Source organism: Engystomops pustulosus, chromosome 11 (assembly GCF_040894005.1).
Source record: "Engystomops pustulosus chromosome 11, aEngPut4.maternal, whole genome shotgun sequence".
Taxonomy (NCBI): domain Eukaryota; kingdom Metazoa; phylum Chordata; class Amphibia; order Anura; family Leptodactylidae; genus Engystomops; species Engystomops pustulosus.
Window position 1 is genome coordinate 56,681,034 of NC_092421.1, and position 22,163 is coordinate 56,703,196.

The window sequence follows — 22,163 nt, forward strand, 5'->3', positions numbered from 1 at the left end:
GTGATGAATAGACGTGATAAAGTTGAGGTCCATCCGAGTTTGCAGAGCTCAAACTTGTAAATTATTTGTGGTACCGAACCCAAGCCCTTAACACTTACACCCGCAATCAGTGCTGGCACCAATCACGGGTGTTAATCCACTAAATGCTGGTGGGTATGAGGGCTCCATTTTCATGGGGTGGAATCATTGTTCCCTATGATGTGGCACTGATGGTGGTGTTACCAACGCGCGCGCGTGGGGGGGGGGGGGAGGTCCGAACTCGGACCCAAACTCTGACTGAAGAAAACCTGCAAGGTTTGGCATGGACCTGAATTTAGTCGTTTTGGACCCACTCATCGCTAGATGTGACCATCTTTTCATATGTAAAGAGTGATGCTTGTCATTGGGTTTTCTGAAAGCCATGGAGGATCTTCATATATGCCATATGGGCAGGCGCCCAGGGCCTTTTGCTTCTGTGGCACCTACGCCCAGGCCCTATATGAAGATCCCCCATCAGTGTTACAAAAAAAAATCTATACCCGCCTCAGGCTTCGTCTTCCTGTGGCTCCTTTTTTTTTGTCTCAAGAGGCGCTCAGCTGTGAACATTTCAGTAATACAGATATAGGGGCAGATTTACTTACCCGGTCCATTCGCGATCCAGCGGCGTGTTCTCTGCGGTGGATTCGGGTCCGGCCGGGATTCACTAAGGCAGTTCCTCCGACGTCCACCAGGTGTCGCTGCTGCGCTGAAGAGCATCAGAACGCACTGGAGTTCACCGAGCCATCGTGGGTGAAGCGCGAGTCCAGTGACACTTTTTTTTTTTTTAAATGCGGCGGTTTCTCCGAATCTGTCGGGTTTTCATTCAGCCACGCCCCCCGATTTCCGTCGCGTGCATGCCGGCACCGATGCGCCACAATCCGATCGGGTGCACCAAAATCCCGGGGCAATACAGGGAAAATCGCCTCAAAACGGAAATATTCGGGTAACACGTCGGGAAAACACGAATCAGGCCCTTAGTAAATGACCCCCATAGAGTAGTACTTAAGTCCTAACATCCAGGCGCGTGTTGGTTAGGATGCTGAGGGGACCCTAGTTGTGTGAACAGCCCAGGACCCATTGAACACTTAATCGGCCACTGCCTGAAAGTCATGCTTGATGGTAAGGAGGCTGCCTTACAAGGTAGCAACAGAGGTGTGATTTTCCTTTTACCATCCTGGAAAACTTATTTGCATATTTCCCACAATCCCCTTGTGGAAAACTGATGAATGGAAAACGAAAGGTGGGAATGTTTATTTATAAATGAATGACATCTTGGATACTGTTATTGCATGCAAGAAGTATTTATTTTTGAAGCATTAAAGGTTAGAGAAATTTCAATTTATTCTCATAAGAGATAACTGTCTCCTTTCCCAACCTATATACTTTTTTTATAATTGTTCTTACCCGTACTAGGAATATCAATACAACATTCAAGTCTATCAAAGGGGAGGGGTAGAAGGACATAAAAAAATGATCTCCCCCTGATATACATTAAATATATTTACGCCTGTATTTGTTTGTCTTTTACATATTTACTTAAATGCAGAACTAAACTTTTAACTCATTTTTATAAATTGTTAAAACATAGTTGCCTCCCTTGACCCCTTCACAATTGAGATCTGTCCCTGCATTACTCTCCTCCATAGAAATAATTGGAGTATGGATCTTCTCAGGAGGAAAGTGGGAGGTGGCAAGTGGAAAGCTACTGCGGGAGGAAGAAGTAAATACTGGTTGATTATCTACTCATGAAGGTGGAGGCTGATCAGTACATTCCTCCCTCCCCCAGCTCAATGGATCTGAATAGTGTATGGATTTTACATGGAGGCGAGCAGGGGCGTAACTACAGGGGTAGCAGCCATAGCAGCTGCTATGGGGCCCACAGTGTCAGGGGGCTTTTTCATGTCAATATGCTGTATATTTGTGATGTGTATATGCTCTAAATGTTTATGCATATGTGATGTGTATATGCTGTATGTCTTTGTATATGGTATGTATGCACTGTATGTATATTTTTAAGTGGTTAGTGGGGCCCCATTCAGAAGTTATCTAGAGGGCTGGAGGTGAGTATGTGTTTTTGATAACAAGTATCAAAATGTTTGGTTTTGCCTAAAGTTTATATGCAAAATTCAAACAAATCTGTAAATATTACAATTCATCACATTCTATAACATATAAATCTTAAAAGCCCTTCACCCTTAAAACAACATACTACAGCCATTAGACTATATTCACATAAACTATGTGTCAGCAATATAGAAGTGAAGTCAAGGACCACATAAATTGAAAATAACATTTAAAGCATTAAAAAACATATCCTATATAGAATAGTAAACATTGTAATACATGTTTTTAAAGAAAATTTCTGTGTTCTATATTTCCCTTCTCTGTTGTCTGGATTTGAAGGAAACCATTGTCAACTTTTTCATAAAAAACAGTATTGACAGCTTTCCAATAGAGTCCTAGCAGCACAAGGGCATCCTTCTTTTCCCTAAAAAAAAAAAAGTCAGAATCCGATAAAATGAAGTTTTATTATGTAGCTGGTATTCAGGCTGACGAGCTAGTGAGTCGAACAAACGTGGCCTCCACGGCCTAGTCTATTGTCTCCTCCTGTCTTCCCAGGGTTAGCCACCACCTTTTCATCAAGGTCATTTGGACGGCTGGCCAAATTCCCACGTCAGCCAAATTCGCTCCTGTTATCTGCCAGTGAGCGTCGTAGCAGGTTTTCCTCCTTTACCCACTCACTGTTTAGCAATGATGTGCAGGAAGCCGTGCATATGCAGTGAGCCGGTGGAGGACGCATGCCCACTCAGCCGCTCACTGCGTATGACAGAGAATTAAATTTCATTAACTGGATTCTGAGTTGAGGTTTCTTAATAAGTATGCTCTGGATCTATAAGGGCTATATGTAAACCTGTCTATACCTATTTTTATGAAAAAGGTGTTGATAGGTTCCCTTTAAGAGTTCTGCCTCAATCATTCCTGGAGCCGGGGCTCATATCACATAAAAGGTCTGTTTGCATTTATTTCTCTGCCTGCTATATACTACCATGTATACTTGTTTATAAGACAAGTTTTTCAGCACAAAAATCTGCTAAAAAAACCTCACCTCGGCTTACACATGAGTCAATAAAAAATAAACTTACCTTCCCGGCGCCCCCGATGCTTGACGCGTCTCCTCTTCTGTCTTCTTCGTGATGCTCCCATCACTGCTGCTCCTCTTCTTTCTTCTGTCTGCAGTAACAGCCGGCAGCCATGTGCTCTGCCAGCCGGAGCACACTATGATGCGGTGGTGTCACCGCTGATGACGTCATGGTGTGCATAAGCCGGCAGAGCGCATGGCCGCGTCTCTGCTGGCTGTTACAGCAGAGAGAAGAAAGAACAGGAGCCACGGTGACTCGAGCATTGTGGAGCCGCACCGAGCATTGGGACAGCCCAAAGGTGAGTATGTAAGTTTATTTTATTTATATGTGCTGGGCAAACTGGGGGCTGGCTTGCTGGCTACTAAAGGGGGCTGGCTTGCTGGCTACTAAAGGGGGCTGGCTTGCTGGCTACTACAGGGGGCTGGCTGGATACTACTGGGGGCTTGCCGTATACTACAGGGGGCTGGCTGGCTGGATACTACTGGGGGCTTGCCGTATACTACAGGGGGCTGGCTGGCAGTATACTACAGGCTGTATACTACCCAGTTTTTGGTGGTAAAATTAGGGGCCTTGGCTTATACTCAAGTATATACGGTAAATTTGTAGTAAGTTCCTGGTATCCTTTTATTTCTGTACTCTGCTATTCGCCTATTTGGACCCTGTGCTTGTATTCAGACTATCCTTTTGCCATGTGATTTTGTACTGCATATTTCTTCTTGTTTTTGACTTAGCTCTGGAGACTATTCTTCTGTCTTGTCTTCTTCTTTGTGTTTTGAACATTGGTGCAGGAATGGAACTTCAACTAGTTGTTCCTTACCACTTACGTAAGTGAAGCAATTAGGCAGGGACAACTGTGGCCACAGTCTTATGGCCGACTGTCTGTGTTAACTGTTTGTTCCCTGAGCCGGCATTACATTCTCTTTACATTCTGTTCAAGATTGTTTTAGAGGTGATTAAAAGACAGTGCTAAATGCAAAAAGAAAGTGAGACTAAAAACTAAAAAAATTTCCTTAACCCCTTAAGGACGCAGCCAGTTTGCATGTTAAGGCTCGGACCATTATTTTTTAAAATCTGACCAGTGTCTCTGTGTCATAATAACTTTTTAACACTTTAACTTATCATACTGATTTTGAGACTGTTTTCTCATGAAACATTTTAGTTTGTATTAGTAGTATAATTTTGCTGACTGGTTGGGTTTTTGGGGGTTAAAATTCAACATTTTAGGAAAAATGTGAAATAATTACAATTTTTTAACTTTCAAATGTTCTATTTTTTTTACATAAAGTCATAGCACAACGTTTGCCATTTGTCTTCTTTCTATTTCCATATTTTTTTTACATTAGTTTATTTTTTACGAATTTTAAAAGGGTTATAGTTCTCAAATTCAGTGCACCACTACATCCTCCATACAGGCTTGCACAACTACCACCTCCAAACACTGCGTCCTCTGCACACTGCGTACACTACTACATCCTCTGCACACCGCGTGCACTACTACATCCTCTGCACACTGCGTGCACTACTACATCCTTTGCACACTGCGTGCACTACTACATCCTCTGCACACCGTGTACACTACTACATCCTCTGCACACCGCGTGCACTACTACATCCTCTGCACACTGCGTGCACTACTACATCCTCTGCACACCGTGTGCACTACTACATCCTCTGCACACCGCGTGCACTACTACATCCTCCACACACCGCATGCACTACTACATCCTCCACACACTGCATGCACTACTACATCCTCCACACACCGCATGCACTACTACATCCTCCACACACGGCGTGCACTACTACATCCTCTGCACACAGCGTGCTTTACAACATCCTCTGAATTCGGCGTGCACAACTACATCCTCCACACACCGCATGCACTACTACATCCTCCACACACAGTGTGCACTACCACATCCTCTACACACGGAGTGCACTATTACCACCTCCAACCAAAAGTGTGCACTACTACCACCTCCACACACAGTGTGCACTACTACATCCTCCACACATGGCGTGCACTACTACCACCTCCACACACAGTGTGCACTACTACATCCTCCACACACGGCGTGCACTACTATATCCTCTGCACACAGTGTGCACTACTACATCCTCTGCACACAGTGTGCACTACTACATCCTCTGCATACGGCGTGCAGTACTACATCCTCCACACACGGCGTGCACTACTACATCCTCCATACACCGCATGCACTACTACATCCTCCACACACGGCGTGCCCCACTACATCCTCCATACACCGCATGCACTACTACATCCTCCACACACCGCATGCACTACTACATCCTCCACACACGGCGTGCACTACTACATCCTCCACACACAGCGTGCACTACTACATCCTCTGCACACAGCGTGCACTGCTACCACCTCCACACACCGCGTGCACTACTACATCCTCCACACACAGCGTGCACTACTACATCCTCCACACACCGAGTGTGCTACTACTACCACCTCCACACACCGCGTGCACTACTACATCCTCCACACACAGCGTGCACTACTACATCCTCCACACACAGCGTTCACTACTACATCCTCCACACACAGCGTGCACTACTACATCCTCCACACACAGTGTGCACTACTACATCCTCCACACACAGTGTACACTACTACATCCTCCACACACAGCGTTCACTACTACATCCTCCACACACAGCGTGCACTACTACATCCTCTGCACACAGCGTGCACTACTACATCCTCCACACACAGCATGCACTACTACATCCTCCACACACAGCGTGCACTACTACATCCTCTGCACACAGTGTGCACTACTACATCCTCCACACACAGCGTGCACTACTACATCCTCCACACACAGTGTGCACTACTACATCCTCCACACACAGTGTACACTACTACATCCTCCACACACAGCGTTCACTACTACATCCTCCACACACAGCGTGCACTACTACATCCTCTGCACACAGCGTGCACTACTACATCCTCTGCACACAGCGTGCACTACTACATCCTCCACACACAGCGTGCACTACTACATCCTCTGCACACCGCGTGCACTACTACATCCTACACACACAGCGTGCACTACTACATCCTCCACACACAGCGTGCACTACTACATCCTCCACACACAGTGTACACTACTACATCCTCCACACACAGCGTTCACTACTACATCCTCCACACACAGCGTGCACTACTACATCCTCTGCACACTGCATGCACTACTACATCCTCCACACACAGCATGCACTACTACATCCTCCACACACAGCGTGCACTACTACATCCTCTGCACACCACATGCACTACTCCTACTTCTACTATTACAACGCACTTCCTTGCGGTTGGGGAGAAGGGAAAACGGACAATACGGGGCAACAGTACCTACAGAATCCTGACTTTTACATAGACATGATCTGTCATGACTTACATCACTGTAACTGGCCAGTTTCTGTGATCAACATTGCAGGACAAATCAAATTAGGTGTTGCCTTGTGATCCCCATCCTGTCGCAAGACAAGGTGATGTCAGAGACACAGGAAGCTCTTGCGTCCCATATATCGGTAGCTGAGCGCTAAGTCACTGCACTTAGCGTCTGATATATCGGACATGGAGCGCTAAGCGGTTAAGGTTTATTAAAAAGTTTTCTATCATCTGTATGGGAGTCCAGTGGATAGTCTTACTGAGTAACTGGAAACCTTTTGGAAACCTTCTATGTATGTCCATTTGTCGCATGTATAACAGTCTATTACAGAATAGGATTACCCCCCAAAATTCTTAAAAGTGTTGGCCACTTTACTTCATGATTTTGTAATATGTATAAGTGTAGGGGGCAGGATATTAGGTAATTTACAAATTTACATGTATTAAATTTTCTACACTTTCTTGATATTTAAAGTGATGCCTCCTGTCTTTATCCTCATCAGCCGGAAATTCCTGACCATAAAATGGCCGAAGATGGAGGGTCATGTGATCTTATCATTCCATGACTCTCCATCTGCAGCCATTTTATGGAAAGGAATATCTGGCCAATGAGGTAAAAGGAAGGAGGGTTCAATTTACATATCAAGAAAGAAATCCCGCCCCTCACACTTATACACACATTACAAAAAACATATACACACATTACAAAACAAATCTGATCATCTCAAATCGCACATGTTTGCCCATATACCTAGAAAGGGGAAAGTAAGGGAGGACACATCTACCATGTGCTATAGTAACATTAATGCATAAACAAAGTTTTTTAGGCAAAAATTGTAAAAAATAAAACAAATAATGCATTTTGTGATCAATCAAAATATGAAATCAGTATAAAGAGGCTCTGTCAGCCCCTACACTGAGCAATACCCAATGCTGGTCAACCCAGGGTTGTCATTGATATCTTTAGTTGGATCTGCCTAGTTTTCACCTTGGCAAGAAGGAAGGTTAAACGGCAGAGCTCCTTGTGTAGGTGTAGATAAAAGTCTTGCTTGACAAATTTGTGGTGCCTAGTCTTCCTCAAGTAGTAGTTGAGCTCTATCAAGTAAGACTTCTACGGCTCCATCAAAGTCCTCCTAGAGAATATTGGAAATATTGGTTACTACTACCTGTAGACACAAATTATATTGATCAGGTAATCAATTAATCAATTAACTGGTCTCCAGCCGTCTGCACAAAGGCTGATGTAGGTCTGAGCATCTCCAGCTCATTATAATATTTTTATAAAGTTTTATTGGTGTAAAGCATATCCCAAAAGATAAGAAAAACGGTGATGCTTATACCCCTAAGGTAACGAGCATATCACTGGTGACAGTAACATTGGTGACAGTAAATTTGGTGGTAGATGTCCTTTAAAGAAAATTGGTATTTACTGCATCTTTTCTTATCCCAATCTTTTGGTTATATTTTATCATTTCATATTTAATTACAATAAAAAGCTAAAAAAATGTACGAAAAATTAGTTTTGTTTGCGTTCTAGAGGTTCGGGTATGTTTCTCCGTGTCCTCCTCTTCACTGTTGTGTGTTTGGATAAAAGTGAACTGGCTCTAGTAGGAGCAGAAAGTCCCACCCCTTGTTTAAGCCCAGCCCCCTCAGCAAGTCTCCAGCTTAAAGGGAACCTGTCACCAGGGACCTAATTTTTACTAATGACAGTTTGCAGAAACTCATTACACCTGTATTGCAAAGATGTCTTTCTGCCTTTTCTGTGCATTTGCACAGTCCCAGGTTTGTTTAACTTTGGCAACATTAAAAAAAAAACATGTGACATGTGCTGCTCACTCCTCAGCTCTCAGCCCCCACCTAGCTTCTCATTCTCTCATTTTTACAAAACAAGGCTTTAAAAATTATGTAAATGAACCTCAGGGTTCCAAGCACAATTAACAGCTATAGAACATGGAGCCCCTGAGGCTTATTTGCATAATTTTTAAAGTTTTGTAAAACAGGGGAATGAGAATCTGAACTGAGAGTGGATCCTGCCAGAGGGGGCACACAGCAGCATGTAAGTGTGCTTGGTTTACAATCCGTGATCCTGGTGAAAGATCCTTTAGTCCTTTAAGGGTAATGCTTAGAAAAACCCCTTTAAAACAGAATATGGTGGTACATTTATCCTATGCTTTTGCTTAGCAATACTTTGTCACATACCTGCTGTCTATTAAACAGGAATACCCAGAGATACTCTTTCAGACACTTGTTAAACTCGCAGAGGTCTTCATTATTACAAAGACTGCTGGGGTCAAAGCAAATCCCCTGGGGGAAAAAATATATTGTTACATCATGTATGATTATGTACCAAACTGAATTCTAGTTAGAAATACTTTTCAATGTAATGGAAGTTACACCAATACCACAAGAAAACCCTGCTCAAATAGACCTGAAAAGAAGGGGAGCAATCCAGGGATCAGGGAAAGTACCGGTAGACCATATACTAGTGCTAACCGGCACTGTGCAAGTGATCTAACCTCGCCAACCCATCTCTATGAAGTGTTTGTGAGAGATCTTTGCTACTTTTGGAGGAAATCTTCCAGACGCCGACCACAAACACCTTCAGTAGGATATTGGACTTGAGGTTGCATCATACATGCAGGATATTAAGGATAAGTCATTAATATGTTATTTGTGGGGAACTGACACCCGAGCCCCTACAATCATCTGACAGAGAAAGGAGATAGATGAACAGCTCTGTTCTCAGTGCAGTGGCCATTTCTGTAATACATTGGAGCTCCTACTGTTGGTGGCCCTCTCAGACCCTCAATATAAGTCTACACTCCAGTGGTGTAACTAGAAGAGGCAGGGCCCCATAGCAGGCTTTGGGCTTCGGCATGGGGCCTCCCTTCCCACTTGAAAATTATACATATTTGTATACTCACACATGCAAGTTACAATCACACATTTGTACACTTATGCATATATGCTCATATAGAGCATATACACACACATACAGTGACATTTACAAACACACAGCATATATACACACATACAGTATATGCAGACGCCATACACCGTGTACACATACAACATATACACATCACAGATGCAGCATATATACATCACATATATGTTCTTTACATATTATGATGTACAAATTGCAGCATAATATGGATATAATGATGCACATCCTCCACTCTTTAGTGTGTCAGGTTGGATGCAGGGGCCCCCTGACACTGTGGGCCCCATAGCAGTTGCTATGGCTGCTACCACTGTAGTTACGCCCCCGCTACACTCTTATAAGACAGGCATACCCAGTGTAAACCGCTTTAATACCAAGTAAATCAACAGGAGAAGTTGTGTCTAACGTTTATATAAAAAGCCATGAAAACTGTTCCTACACGTGTGAATAAACTCTTACTGACCTGTGGGGTGTATAAAATGGACGTTGTTATCTTTCTGGGTAACACTTTGTAAAGTCTGCAAAACCTCATGAAGTATAAAACTTTAGATAGGTTTCTCAGTGTATTCAACGTATGTCCTGATGGTGGAGTACCGACACCTGCAGAGTGAAGGAGAAACTTCTTTTTTTTAATTTTAAAGAGTGAAATAAGATCTGTCCTTCATTTCATGTTTATGGATTATTTTTGTGATTGAGGACTTTTGAAATAGGCAAATGAGCCACAGGGGCTCCTGTGTACATTTCAGAAGCCCTTTCTGGCTCCATCGGCTATCACTGGCTCTTTGGCAGAAAGAGGGAGGAGGTGGTGGTCATACGCTGGTAGGAAGGTGTGAATAATTAGCACCCGACAGAGCCAAACGAGGCTTCTATGACATAAACAGGAGCCCCTGAGGATCATTTGCATATGTTTAAAAGATCCTTTTCATGAAAAATAAGTAATTAATAACTGAATGAAGAATGGCTCCTGTTTACGGGGGCACACACCAGGGGGTAAGTATCCTTGGGTTAAAACCACTAAATGCATGTGGTTGATTTCCTTTAATAAATTTGTGGAATTATTACTAATCTAAGGTCCTCTCTTAACATTCTATCAACCATGATAAACCTATGTGAGCAGGTAGACCTGGGTCTTTGTGGGAACCTTGGGGTGTCTCATTGACCATACAATTACAATATTTTTTTTTATTTAAATTCCATAAAAACATCCCTTTCATAACAAAACAAGACCCATGACTGTACAGAGTGGAATCATTTAACCAAATGTGATCACCGAAGTAATGCAAAATAAATAAAAATATAGTTGGAAAAAATTTACACCAACCCCTCGACACTCTGCAAATGTTTAGCAGCTACGTAGACAATGCAATATAAATTTAAGAACCCTAGAAGGATCATGTGTACTAAAAAGGGGTCATGCTTAGAAGTTGACACCTACTATTGGAGCCAAGACTTCTACTCATGTTTTTTTTCATAAAACCATATGTCCACTATGTGCCAACATTGAACATGTGACATCTTTAGTACTACTGTCCTGTACTGGAACCTTCTGCTCAAGGACCAAACAACCTAAGGCACTGAAGCTTACGTCTACCATACAAGGCCAATGCCAGGCATGCCCTGTTTCTGGGGCAGGAAGTGCCATGGATCTCAATCAATGACCAAAAATAAGGAAAGGTAATTATCTATCAATCTTGAAGAGCTCCTTTAAAACTTGTACAAACTTTAACTTTTCGATCTAGACCAAAGTGTTGAAGTTTTTACTCTACCACAAAAAAGAAGTTAATAAAATGACAGACAAATAACACTTTACCTAGCACTTCTCTGTCTTCCATCAAGAAGAGGACGGATCCGTTCCGATCAGTGACTACAGCATAGGGGGTCGGTAGCCTGAAATCGCTTGGAAGACACAAAAAGTTACGTAATGTCTTCAACCAATTGGACGTCAATGGAACCTGAGGGAGAAACTTAAAATTAAATAACTACAAAGAGTCCCTGGACAGATGTCCTATTAATGCAATCATCTCTTAAAGGGATCCCCAGCACATAAAGACTACAGTCCAATTAGAGAACAAGATGGAGAAGCAATGCAGATTGTGCAGCATGTCCTAAGTGCAGGCTTTTTATAGAGCAGGAGGAGTTGAGCATATTGTATAGAGTGTCCTATCTACAGGCAGCATGTTATAGAGCAGGAGGAGCTGCGCAGATTGTACATAGTGTCCTATCTGCAGGCAGCATGTAATAGAGCAGGTCGAGCTAAGCAGATTGTACAGCAGGTCCTAAGTGCATGCAGCTTTTACATAGCATTTTATCTGCAGACAGCATATTGTAGAGCAGGAGGAGCTGAGTAGAGTGTACATAGTGTCCTATATGCAGGGATCATATTATAGATCAGGAGGAGCTGAGCAGATTGTATATAGTATAGGGAGCTTTTTATTGGATGGAAAGAGCTATGAAGATTGGACATGGCACAGGTTATATCTAGTGCACAGCCCAGCACTGTCCTCTCTGCACCCAACTCTCCTATACATTTTCAGGTGTATAAGCCTTGATAAATCCCCCATAGTATCCTATCTGCAGGCAGCATGTTATAGAGCAATAAGTGCTAAATAGATTGTTCAGTGTCCTATCTGCATTAATCTATGTTATGGAGCAGTAGGAATTGAGACAATTGAATAATCGATTTTTAAAAAATATTTACTGTATCTTTTTTTTTAAATTCTTATGTAGAGAAATCATCATAATGTGGTGAGATCTGATCCACTTCTCCTGATTTATAACGTGTACAATCTACCAAGCACCTCTTGCTCTATAACAACTAAGATTGTATTTTCATTAAACTAGAACTGTTTGTACATAAGCAAATGGCATGTTATAGAGCAGGGGTAGCTGAAAATCTGTAGAATGAGTTACTTATTTCAATTCCTGCTCTTTCACTGTATAGGAGTCATGTGGGTGGTTCTAATCAGTGATTGACAGCTGCATTTATACAAGTGTGCTTAAAGATATTTGCATAAGCATTTGTCTTAACGTTCATATGACTGATTTAATCTCTGGCTTTTTCCTCCAAAAGGTAAAAATCTAAAAGTTAAAATTTATCTAATTGTCACCAGCCATACGAGGCTAATTTCTGAAGACATCAGAATAGACTTGATGGACCTGTGCCTTTATTCATGCTCATCTACGTATATATACCCGGCTGGATTAAGGAAGCGGAGGCCCCTGATCACGAAATCTGGTGGGGGCCCCCACTGGATTAAGATAGGTGGAGTCTCCTGGTTGTGAAATCTGGTGGGGGCCCAAACTGTGGTACATATTACTATTCGAAATTATCACTAATATTCTACACTTTCTCCTACTTACACGTTAGCCAAGCTGCTGGCAAAGCTGGCACAGAGGCAGTAGTAATGCAGTACTGAATACTCGCAGTCCCCATGCTAGTACCACGCGCCACTGCTTCCCTGAGAGTTCTCTCTCCTCCTCTCACAGATCTGGTAAACAGTGCGTTGATTGTCGGACATTGCTGGTGGGGGCCTCCTTATGAGTACAGTGCTGGGGTCCCTGGGAATGCATCTCTGGAGCCCTACCTATAATCCGGCCCTGTGTGCACATACCCAGCATGGTAACTGACGTAGTCAGTCAAGGAGTTAAAAACGTACAATAGAGACATACCGTGTATTCCGGCGTATAAGACGACCTGGTGTATAAGACGACCCCCTACTTTCCTGTTTAAAATATAGAGTTTAAGATATATATTCGCCGTATAAGACTACCCCTTTTCCAATGCATACAAAACACCGGTAAAAATAAAAAAAAAACAGATTTGAATTTAACATGGTCCTTTTTTTAATGTAAATTCTTATGACATGCAGGTATATAGCAGGAAAACTGTCGCTCATAAACATAGGCATACAACAACAACATTACCATTACAGCACAGCCCCCAGTAGTATACAGCACTGCCCCCAGTAGTATACAGCACAGCCCCCAGTAGTATACAGCACAGCCCCCAGTAGTATACAGCACTGCCCCCAGTACTATACAGCACAGCCCCCAGTAGTATACAGCACAGCCCCCAGTAGTATACAGCACAGCCCCCAGTAGTATACAGCACAGCCCCCAGTAGTATACAGCACTGCCCCCAGTAGTATACAGCCCAGCATTAAAAAAAAAAAATAAACATATACTCACCCCGATGCTCCCCCAATGTCCGCGCCGTCTTCTTTCTTCTGCCGGGCGCCGCCATTGATCTTCCCCGGCAGGCGCCTAGTATGACGCGCCGCTGCCGACGTCATACTAGGCGCCGACCCGGGGAAAGACATGGCTGCGCCCAGCAGAAGAAAGAAGACGGCGCGGAAGACTGAAGACAGCACAGCGCGGACATCGGGGCCAACGGAGGGTGAGTATTTTTCCCCCAATGTCTTTTTGAGGCTGCCGGCAGCCATCGCTGTGCAAACACCCGCGATCGGTGCAGCAAAGACTTACCGGCTATGGAGAGGGCTCAGCCCGTGAGCCCTCTCCATGCACCGGGACCGCCGCCGTATAAGACGATTACCGGCGTATAAGACGACCCCAGAGAAGACAGAAGATTTTTCTGTCTTCAAAAGTCGTCTTATACGCCGGTATATACGGTAAATGAAAGGCAACAACAAAGCTTTACAGCAAAATGATTCCATCAAGAGAGGAAAGAGAACGGATTGCGCCTCGGAAACCATCTTTTACATCGAGCAGCCCAAGTGCATCACTGTGATGGGTATTTTGAGTCAGCGTAAAGAGGGACAACTATAACCACAAGTTAATCTGAAAATCTCAAATTTTAATTACAAATGCTCCCTCCTCCTCAGCCTGCCACACTCCCGTTGGGCTTGAGAATATCCAGAAATGATGGTCTCCATTATCCTCGGATCTGTCAGCAGGTTCCCTTGTTAATAGCAGTGCTTAATATTCATGAGTAAATATTTTAAAGAAATAATGACGGCAAACAGCCAAATGGCTGCTGAGACATTCGAGGGGGAACAAAACTTCCTTTTTGAGCTATCGTGTCTGAGATGGGAGAGGATATGAGTATGAATTTATCATGATTAGGGAAATGCAGTGGGGAGATGTAGTTATGGAGGAGGAGGGTAAAAAAGATGAATATGAGCAATAATTTTAAATAAAGGAAGCCAAACAGAATTGTTTCTCCTTCTTCTCTTCCACTTGCTGAATTTTCTCTTTCGTACAATTTATGATGCCAATTATGAGGTAAACCGCGCGCTGGAACTTCTGTGAAACTTTCCGACTAGCATGTCTCCCTTGCCAGAAATTCAATTTCGACTAGAAGTTTGGGGGATTTGTACCAGTGTTTAAAATATGTATTTGACTGTGGTGAATCCTACAAAATCTATTAACCACTTAAAGGAGTTGGCAACAACAGGGTCATCCATGTTATACTTCGTTCTCATGCACATGATTATATATGGGATTGTGAGCTAACCACACAAATGACAGCTAGCTAAAGGCCCCCATAAGGTCACTTGACCCGCTGCTCCCAGCACTGAATCCTGAACTTTAACAGAGTAAGTATAAGTTAAAGTTTAGGACAAGTGGCCAACCTCTTTATTGTAAACGCCATAATTTCTGAGAAGAACATGATTACCACACTAGAGCAAACACAGAGGTTTTGGATCCAGTGCACACAAACACAGCCTAAGGTGAAACTATCATTCTTCATATTTGTAACATACACTCACCGGCCACTTTATTAGGTACACCATGCTAGTAACGGGTTGGACCCCCTTTTGCCTTCAGAACTGCCTCAATTCTTCGTGGCATAGATTCAAAACGGTGCTGGAAGCATTCCTCAGAGATTTTGGTCCATATTGACATGATGGCATCACACAGTTGCCGCAGATTTGTCGGCTGCACATCCATGATGCGAATCCACCACATCCCAAAGATGCTCTATTGGATTGAGATCTGGTGACTGTGGAGGCCATTTGAGTACAGTCAACTCATTGTCATGTTCAAGAAACCAGTCTGAGATGATTCCAGCTTTATGACATGGCGCATTATCCTGCTGAAAGTAGCCATCAGATGTTGGGTACATTGTGGCCATAAAGGGATGGACATGGTCAGCAACAATACTCAGGTAGGCTGTGGCATTGCAACGATGCTCAATTGGTACCAAGGGGCCCAAAGAGTGCCAAGAAAATATTCCCCACACCATGACACCACCACCACCAGCCTGAACCGTTGGTACAAGGCAGGATGGATCCATGCTTTCGTGTTGTTGACGCCAAATTCTGACCCTACCATCCGAATGTCGCAGAAGAAATCGAGACTCATCAGACCAGGCAACGTTTTTTCCAATCTTCTACTGTCCAATTTCGATGAGCTTGTGCAAATTGTAGCCTCAGTTTCCTGTTCTTAGCTGAAAGGAGTGGCTCCCAGTGTGGTCTTCTGCTGCTGTAGCCCATCTGCCTCAAAGTTCGACGTACTGTGCATTCAGAGATGCTCTTCTGCCTACCTTGGTTGTAACGGGTGGCGATTTGAGTCACTGTTGCCTTTCTATCAGCTCGAACCAGTCTGCCCATTCTCCTCTGACCTCTGGCATCAACAAGGCATTTCCGCCCACAGAACTGCCGCTCACTGGATGTTTTTTCTTTTTCGGACCATTCTCTGTAAACCCTAGAGATGGTTGTGCATGAAAATCCCAGTAGATCAGCAGTTTCTGAAATACTCAGACCAGCCCTTCTGGCACCAACAACCATGCCACGTTCAAAGGCATCAAATCACCTTTCTTCCCCATACTGATGCTCGGTTTGAACTGCAGGAGATCGTCTTGACCATGTCTACTTGCCTAAATGCACTGAGTTGCCGTCATGTGATTGGCTGATTAGAAATTAAGTGTTAACAAGCAGTTGGACAGGTGTACCTAATAAAGTGGCCGGTGAGTGTATATTCCCAATACAGTCCCGAGTTCTTTAGGTTTGTTCTTAAGTTGAATTAGTATGCACCTCGTAATATATTGTAATATTTTGTACCTCCGGACAAAAATTGTTTTGTCCCAGTTGGATTTTCATGGGAAGAAGGATTTATCAATAAAGCTTCATTACAGATACATTACAGCCAAAGGTGGATCCTAATATAGGCGGTATGGGCGACTGCACGGCCTTTTGCTCCCAGGGACCCATGGCTGTCCAAAACAGTCCATAGCGCAGACTAACTTGAATTAGCACTGATGGCACACATGCACACATGGCAGTAATGGGTTCCCTTGTGTGAGGATGGTATCTCTCCCAAGCTTTGGTCACCATGCAGGCATGGACCATTACCTGCTACAGAGAGGCCTGCTACGGAGAGGGACCAAAGCTTCATGTGGTGCAGGGCCGTCATCAGGGGATGGAAATATTAGATATCAGGTTTGGGATCCAGGCAGCTGCTTCTCCCCAGTGCCCTAGCGCTGTTAGTTGTAAGAACTAGGGAGAAGCAGGACAGAGCCGGACCACACCATGAGGACACACTGGAGGTGCTGGTCGTAAAAGTGCAACAAACTTGGTGCTGCCATTAATAACTCACTTGTTATATGTGGCCTGAGCAGTTCTCTTCCTGTGGCCTAATGTGCACTGCCAGCTATAAGCGGTAGTGATGGGAAATACGGCTCTTCATAGCTGAATTAGGCTCCGCTCAATAATAAGAGCCGGCTCTTCTGGTTCCTGAATGGCTCCCTATTAAATGTATAACATGGAGCCTCCGTCCCTCCACTCCATAAAACTTTTAACTCAGTTTTATCAAGTTAAAGGGGGCGTGGTGAGCCGATTGGGGGTGGGGTTAAAAGAGCCACCGGCTCACTGCAGGTAGCCCACTCCCATCTTTCACATAGAAGAGCCGGCACTAATCAGTAGAGCTGTGTGAGGGGTCCTGTAGTCGGACTCGCCCACTGAAGGTAGCTCTGAGGTCCTGCTGCCTTAGTTACCCCTCCCCCTCCTAGAGAGATGGTCCTTGAGGCTTTACCCTAAGAGCTCTGTGTCCAGAGCCTAAATGGAGGTCGGGATGTTTGGGGCTTGTACACAGAGGCTGAAACGGTTTCCACCCTTCACTTGCCAATGCAGCCCTGCTTTATACAGGTGCAGTGAATTGTAATGTTTTCTGTATGTGAAATGTGCATATATGTGCCTGTGTTGTATATATGTGTCCATGTGATGTGCTGTGTATGTACTGTAAAAAGTACTTTAAGATGGGAAACTAAGGTGGGCCCTGAAATTACTAGTGTTGGCATCATGATGCTTCTATCTTCCAGTGTCCTGTATGTTTGTATTTATATATTTTAAAGCACACCTGTCATCAGGTCTGTGTCACTATTTCTGTCACCACTGCCAGTTGGAGCAGCTCACAAGGATCCATCCCAGCCTTTATCTAGTCAATTCATACATTAATCATTATAAAATCATTATCATTATTGTGTAAATTAGGCTGGTCACATGGTCAGAGGCAGTGATATCACCGCTGTTCCCCCTCCCCTCTCCTCCCCCTGCTCATGTCTGTGTGTAATGTATAGTAAAGCATTGCTGGTGTCTGTGCTGCATCTGCAGACATGCTGCATCCTCCTAATACACAGAGACACGGACATCAGCTACACCAGTACCTGACATGTTCTGCTATAACATGGCTGCCTGGAGCTGTTGTATCTCTCCTATACACACACAGGCTGCAGGGGGCGCCAGCACCAGGAAGCACATGGAGGAGCCATTACACCATTATACCTCACATCATTATACAGGCTGTCAGTCAAGCACTGGGGGCGTGGCTGTGCCTCCCACTCATGAATAAGCCGGACAGCTTGAATATGCTAATGACTCATTGGACATTTCACAGGTCATTTGCATACAGCTTTAGGACCTCATTGCTTAGGTTTACCGGTATGTAGAGGGACAATGAAGGGATAGAGGCAATGCTTTCTAATGGCAGTTTATGAAAATATATTTAGTTTAGGGGGGTTATTTTGCCTGGCGGGTTCTCTTTAAGTGTCTGTAAGTCAGGTGTCCTTAAGTCAGGGACTGTCTGTATACTGCAATACAATTGTAATAACTGTGTGGTGGGCACTGTAAAGGAAATCCAAATGTCCAAATCTTCATTTTGAACCACATTTTTATCAGTGTCAAAATGGCAAAAAGTGATCAAAGGGTCATACAGATCTCAACATATTATCAGTGAAAATGACACCTAGTCCTGCAAAAATGTACACCTTATCCAGCTCCATACGCCAAAAAAGTTACGGATGTCAGACTATGGAGAAACAAATTAGTTTCACCTGTTAACTGAAGTTCTCTGGTATTGCCTCCCAGAGCCCTTCTGGCTCATTAACATAATTTTGAAAGTTTAGAAGGAAGTAGGCCATGGATAACAGAAGATAACAGAAGATTACCACAGTCACAGTGCCTGGATATAAGAGAAAGTGTAGCTTCAACACTGATATGTACTTGTTCACACTGAAGGCATTTTATACAAATTAAGCCTCACCCAATCTTAAAGGAAACCTACCACTTGTAGTGGCAGGTTTCCGATGGCAATACCGGGCACCAGCTCAGGGTAAGCTGGTGCCGGAGCTTATTTTAGTTAGTGTTTTAAACCGCGGTATCGCGGTTTAAAACACTTTTTAAACTTTATAGCCGGCGCAGGCAGGTACACGCTCGGCGCTTACCGTGCGCGCGGCTACATAGGAAGTGAATGAGAGCCGCGTGCACGGTAAGCGCCGAGCGCGTACCTGCCTGCGCCGGCTATAACGTTTAAAAAGTGTTTTAAACCGCGATACCCTGAGCTGGTGCCCGGTATTGCCATCGGAAACCTGCCACTACAAGTGGTAGGTTTCCTTTAAAGAACCATATTTATCAGAAAGAAGCATATATTTTTGCATCCATGTATATATTCACCTTTTTCATCAGCATGGTTACTTTGGTTATGCGGTCTTGCGTCTGGTACCAGTCTTTGTCCAGTTGTTGTGTGGCATGAAAATGCTTCTCCATCTGGTAGTAGAGGAAAAGCTTTGAACTCCGGATCACGGCTCCCAGCTCCTTCCCGTCTCTCTAGAGCGACAACAATTAGATTTTTTTGATATACATGGGGAGAAACATACATTGAGGCTCCTGAGATCCAATTCAAATTCTGTACCAGACCTTCTAACTATATTATGTTGGTGAGGCCAATCCAAAATCTGGATTGGACCTTCCTATTATATTATGTCATATGTCATATAGTATGTCATTTTTGATAATGGACCTTTCATATGGGGCATCCTGATGCACCCCATCAATTTAAAACCCCCATAAACACCTAAAGGTTGTCCAGTCACTGCAAGTTAGCCCCTATCAACAGGATGGGGGTTAACTTGCTGATCGAGGGGTCTCAGTGATGGTACCCCCATGGATCGTGAGAATGGAGTTCCGTCGTTCCCTGTTTTACCCCAAAAGAATGGAGTGGACAGTTACACATACATTGTCTATAGAACTGATGGCAATAGCAGAGTATGGCAATTGGCTATCTCCATCCATGCCATAGAAAGCAATAGAGCAACAGGAAGCGTGTGTGACCAGCTGTTCATCTGGAATACAATGGTGACACAGCAGATCCCCTTTCACGTGATCTTTGGGGGTCCCATCATTGTATCCATCAGACTGTATTGCAATAGGTTTCACACTTTTGGACATAAATATGTAACTCTGCATGATTACACCATTAATGGAACACAACTACTGGCTCTATTCTCTGTTATTTCTGGCACCAGCAACAGCTATAGGTAGCTGATCGGTGGGGCAGATCTGGTGAAGGACCCCTACCAATATGAAATGTATAGCCTGCTTAACCTATGGAGAGATTAATCCTGGAAAAATGTTTGGTATTATAAGCCTCCACTGAAGCTTCTTTTGGACCCCATTACTAGCCAGTGAATGGTTTGCAATATGTGCCCATCAAATGCGGGATGACACTTTAATGGCTAATGTTATTAACAATAACCATGGCGCTCAGGTACTTGAGGATGCTATAGTACAAATGTTAGTAATAGTAGTAGAAATAGAGAAGGGAACTTACCATGATCATCAACGCAAAATTTTTCCCCGGAAATATTCTTCTTGTTAAAATAATCCCAGAGTCTAACAGTGAAAATCCTAGACCCTGGTTGTCCAAGTATATTTTCCTCACTTCTTCTAAAAAGGAATATTCACACTGTTTTATAAGACCCCCATAATTATCTTGTATTGGTTCTTTTATATTATTTTCACACTGTAAAGCCACAGAGATGTCAACTGCAATCTGATTACTTAAAGAGATGGTTGGGTATGGTACGTCTGTATCACCAATGATGGCTGTAGGCCTGTCAGGTAGATCAGGACTGGTGGCGGATGCACAAAGATCTAGAGGTAAAGTAGAACTCTGTTGAGTTAAATTTGGTGAAGTAGTTGTAGATAGGTTGTGTTTATCAGATTTAGGGATGGTATGGTAGCAAGGACAAACAGTGCAGTGACAGGAAGCCTTAGGAGAAGTAATTACACTCTGGTGGCGTGGATTAGTAGTAGAGTCTGTCCGTTGGTTGCTCGGGTCAATACACTGATCGTGTTGAGTTAGAAAATTACTAAAGGCTGACATTTTCTCAAAGGTTGAACCATCTGAAGATGTGGTTTTGCAATTATTAACTTGAAAAGAACTAAGATTTGTGCAAGAATCTAATAATTCAGTTTCGGAATTCAAAACTTTTAAGGACTGGTCATTGTTGATTTGATGCAGCACTGGTGGATTTTGAGTGTTTGTTACATGTTGGTTATGTACAATGGGCAATGTACCGTTAGTTACACAAGATGGATCTCCAGCGTTATTGGTATGCTGATCAGATAAATCTGAAGAATTATTTATGAAATGGTGGGGAGTTTGAGAACTTGTGTGATGGTTGGTTACATCAGGAGGTGAAGGATTTTGGTTGGACTTATCTGAGATTTTACTGCAGTTATTGAATGTTATGGTTGTACAAGGATCAGGCTGACCCATTGTATACTGGTAGGATAAGTCAGATGAAGTATTTTCTAATTGATATGTTGAATAAGAAGTCATCATTCTGCACTGATTGGGTGAATCTATAGAAGGGACTTTCTGTAGATCAGATAACTCAGAAGCAGTAGAGGAAGCTGAATAATCCATTGCACCCGGGTTTGACAAATCATTTGTCCATTAGTTATTTAAACCATAAGAGTTGGTTGAGTTGGATGAGTCTCCAAAATGATGGTTCTCTCCAAATGAGCCAGGAACAACGAGTGGACAATAATTGCTTGGATCAGAAGAGATGATTGGGCCTTGGTAGGATAAGTTAGGTGAGCTGTTGAATTTGTTGGATAAATGGGGAAAGCAAGTTGTGCATTGATCAGATAAATTTCCAGAAGCATCAGTACTCTGGAGTACTGCATCTCGTATCATCATTGCATGTTGATTTGATATATATAAAGAATTGACCTGGTCTGATATTTCTGCCATGGTTGTATTGTATTGATACGAAGGGTCTGAAGAAGTAATTGCACTTGTATCAGAAATGGAAATTGTACATTGATCAGATGAATTTTGAGAAGTGACACTCCTCTGGAGTGTTGCACCAGGAATCATGGCTATA

At 43.4% G+C, this 22,163-nt stretch overlaps 1 protein-coding gene across 1 annotated transcript; it reads right to left on the reverse strand.

The window, feature by feature from the left end:
• Window positions 1–1,373: 1,373 nt before the first annotated feature.
• LOC140105610 (uncharacterized) lies at window positions 1,374–21,703 on the reverse strand. Its single transcript, XM_072129605.1, has 6 exons — window positions 20,600–21,703; window positions 19,444–19,596; window positions 11,346–11,487; window positions 9,999–10,135; window positions 8,791–8,895; window positions 1,374–7,724 (listed from the first exon to the last, which is right to left on the reverse strand). The coding sequence occupies exons 1-6, from the start codon at window positions 21,698–21,700 to the stop codon at window positions 7,659–7,661; spliced, it is 1,704 nt and encodes a 567-aa protein (XP_071985706.1). The 5' UTR covers window positions 21,701–21,703; the 3' UTR covers window positions 1,374–7,658.
• Between the last annotated feature and the right edge of the window lie 460 nt (window positions 21,704–22,163).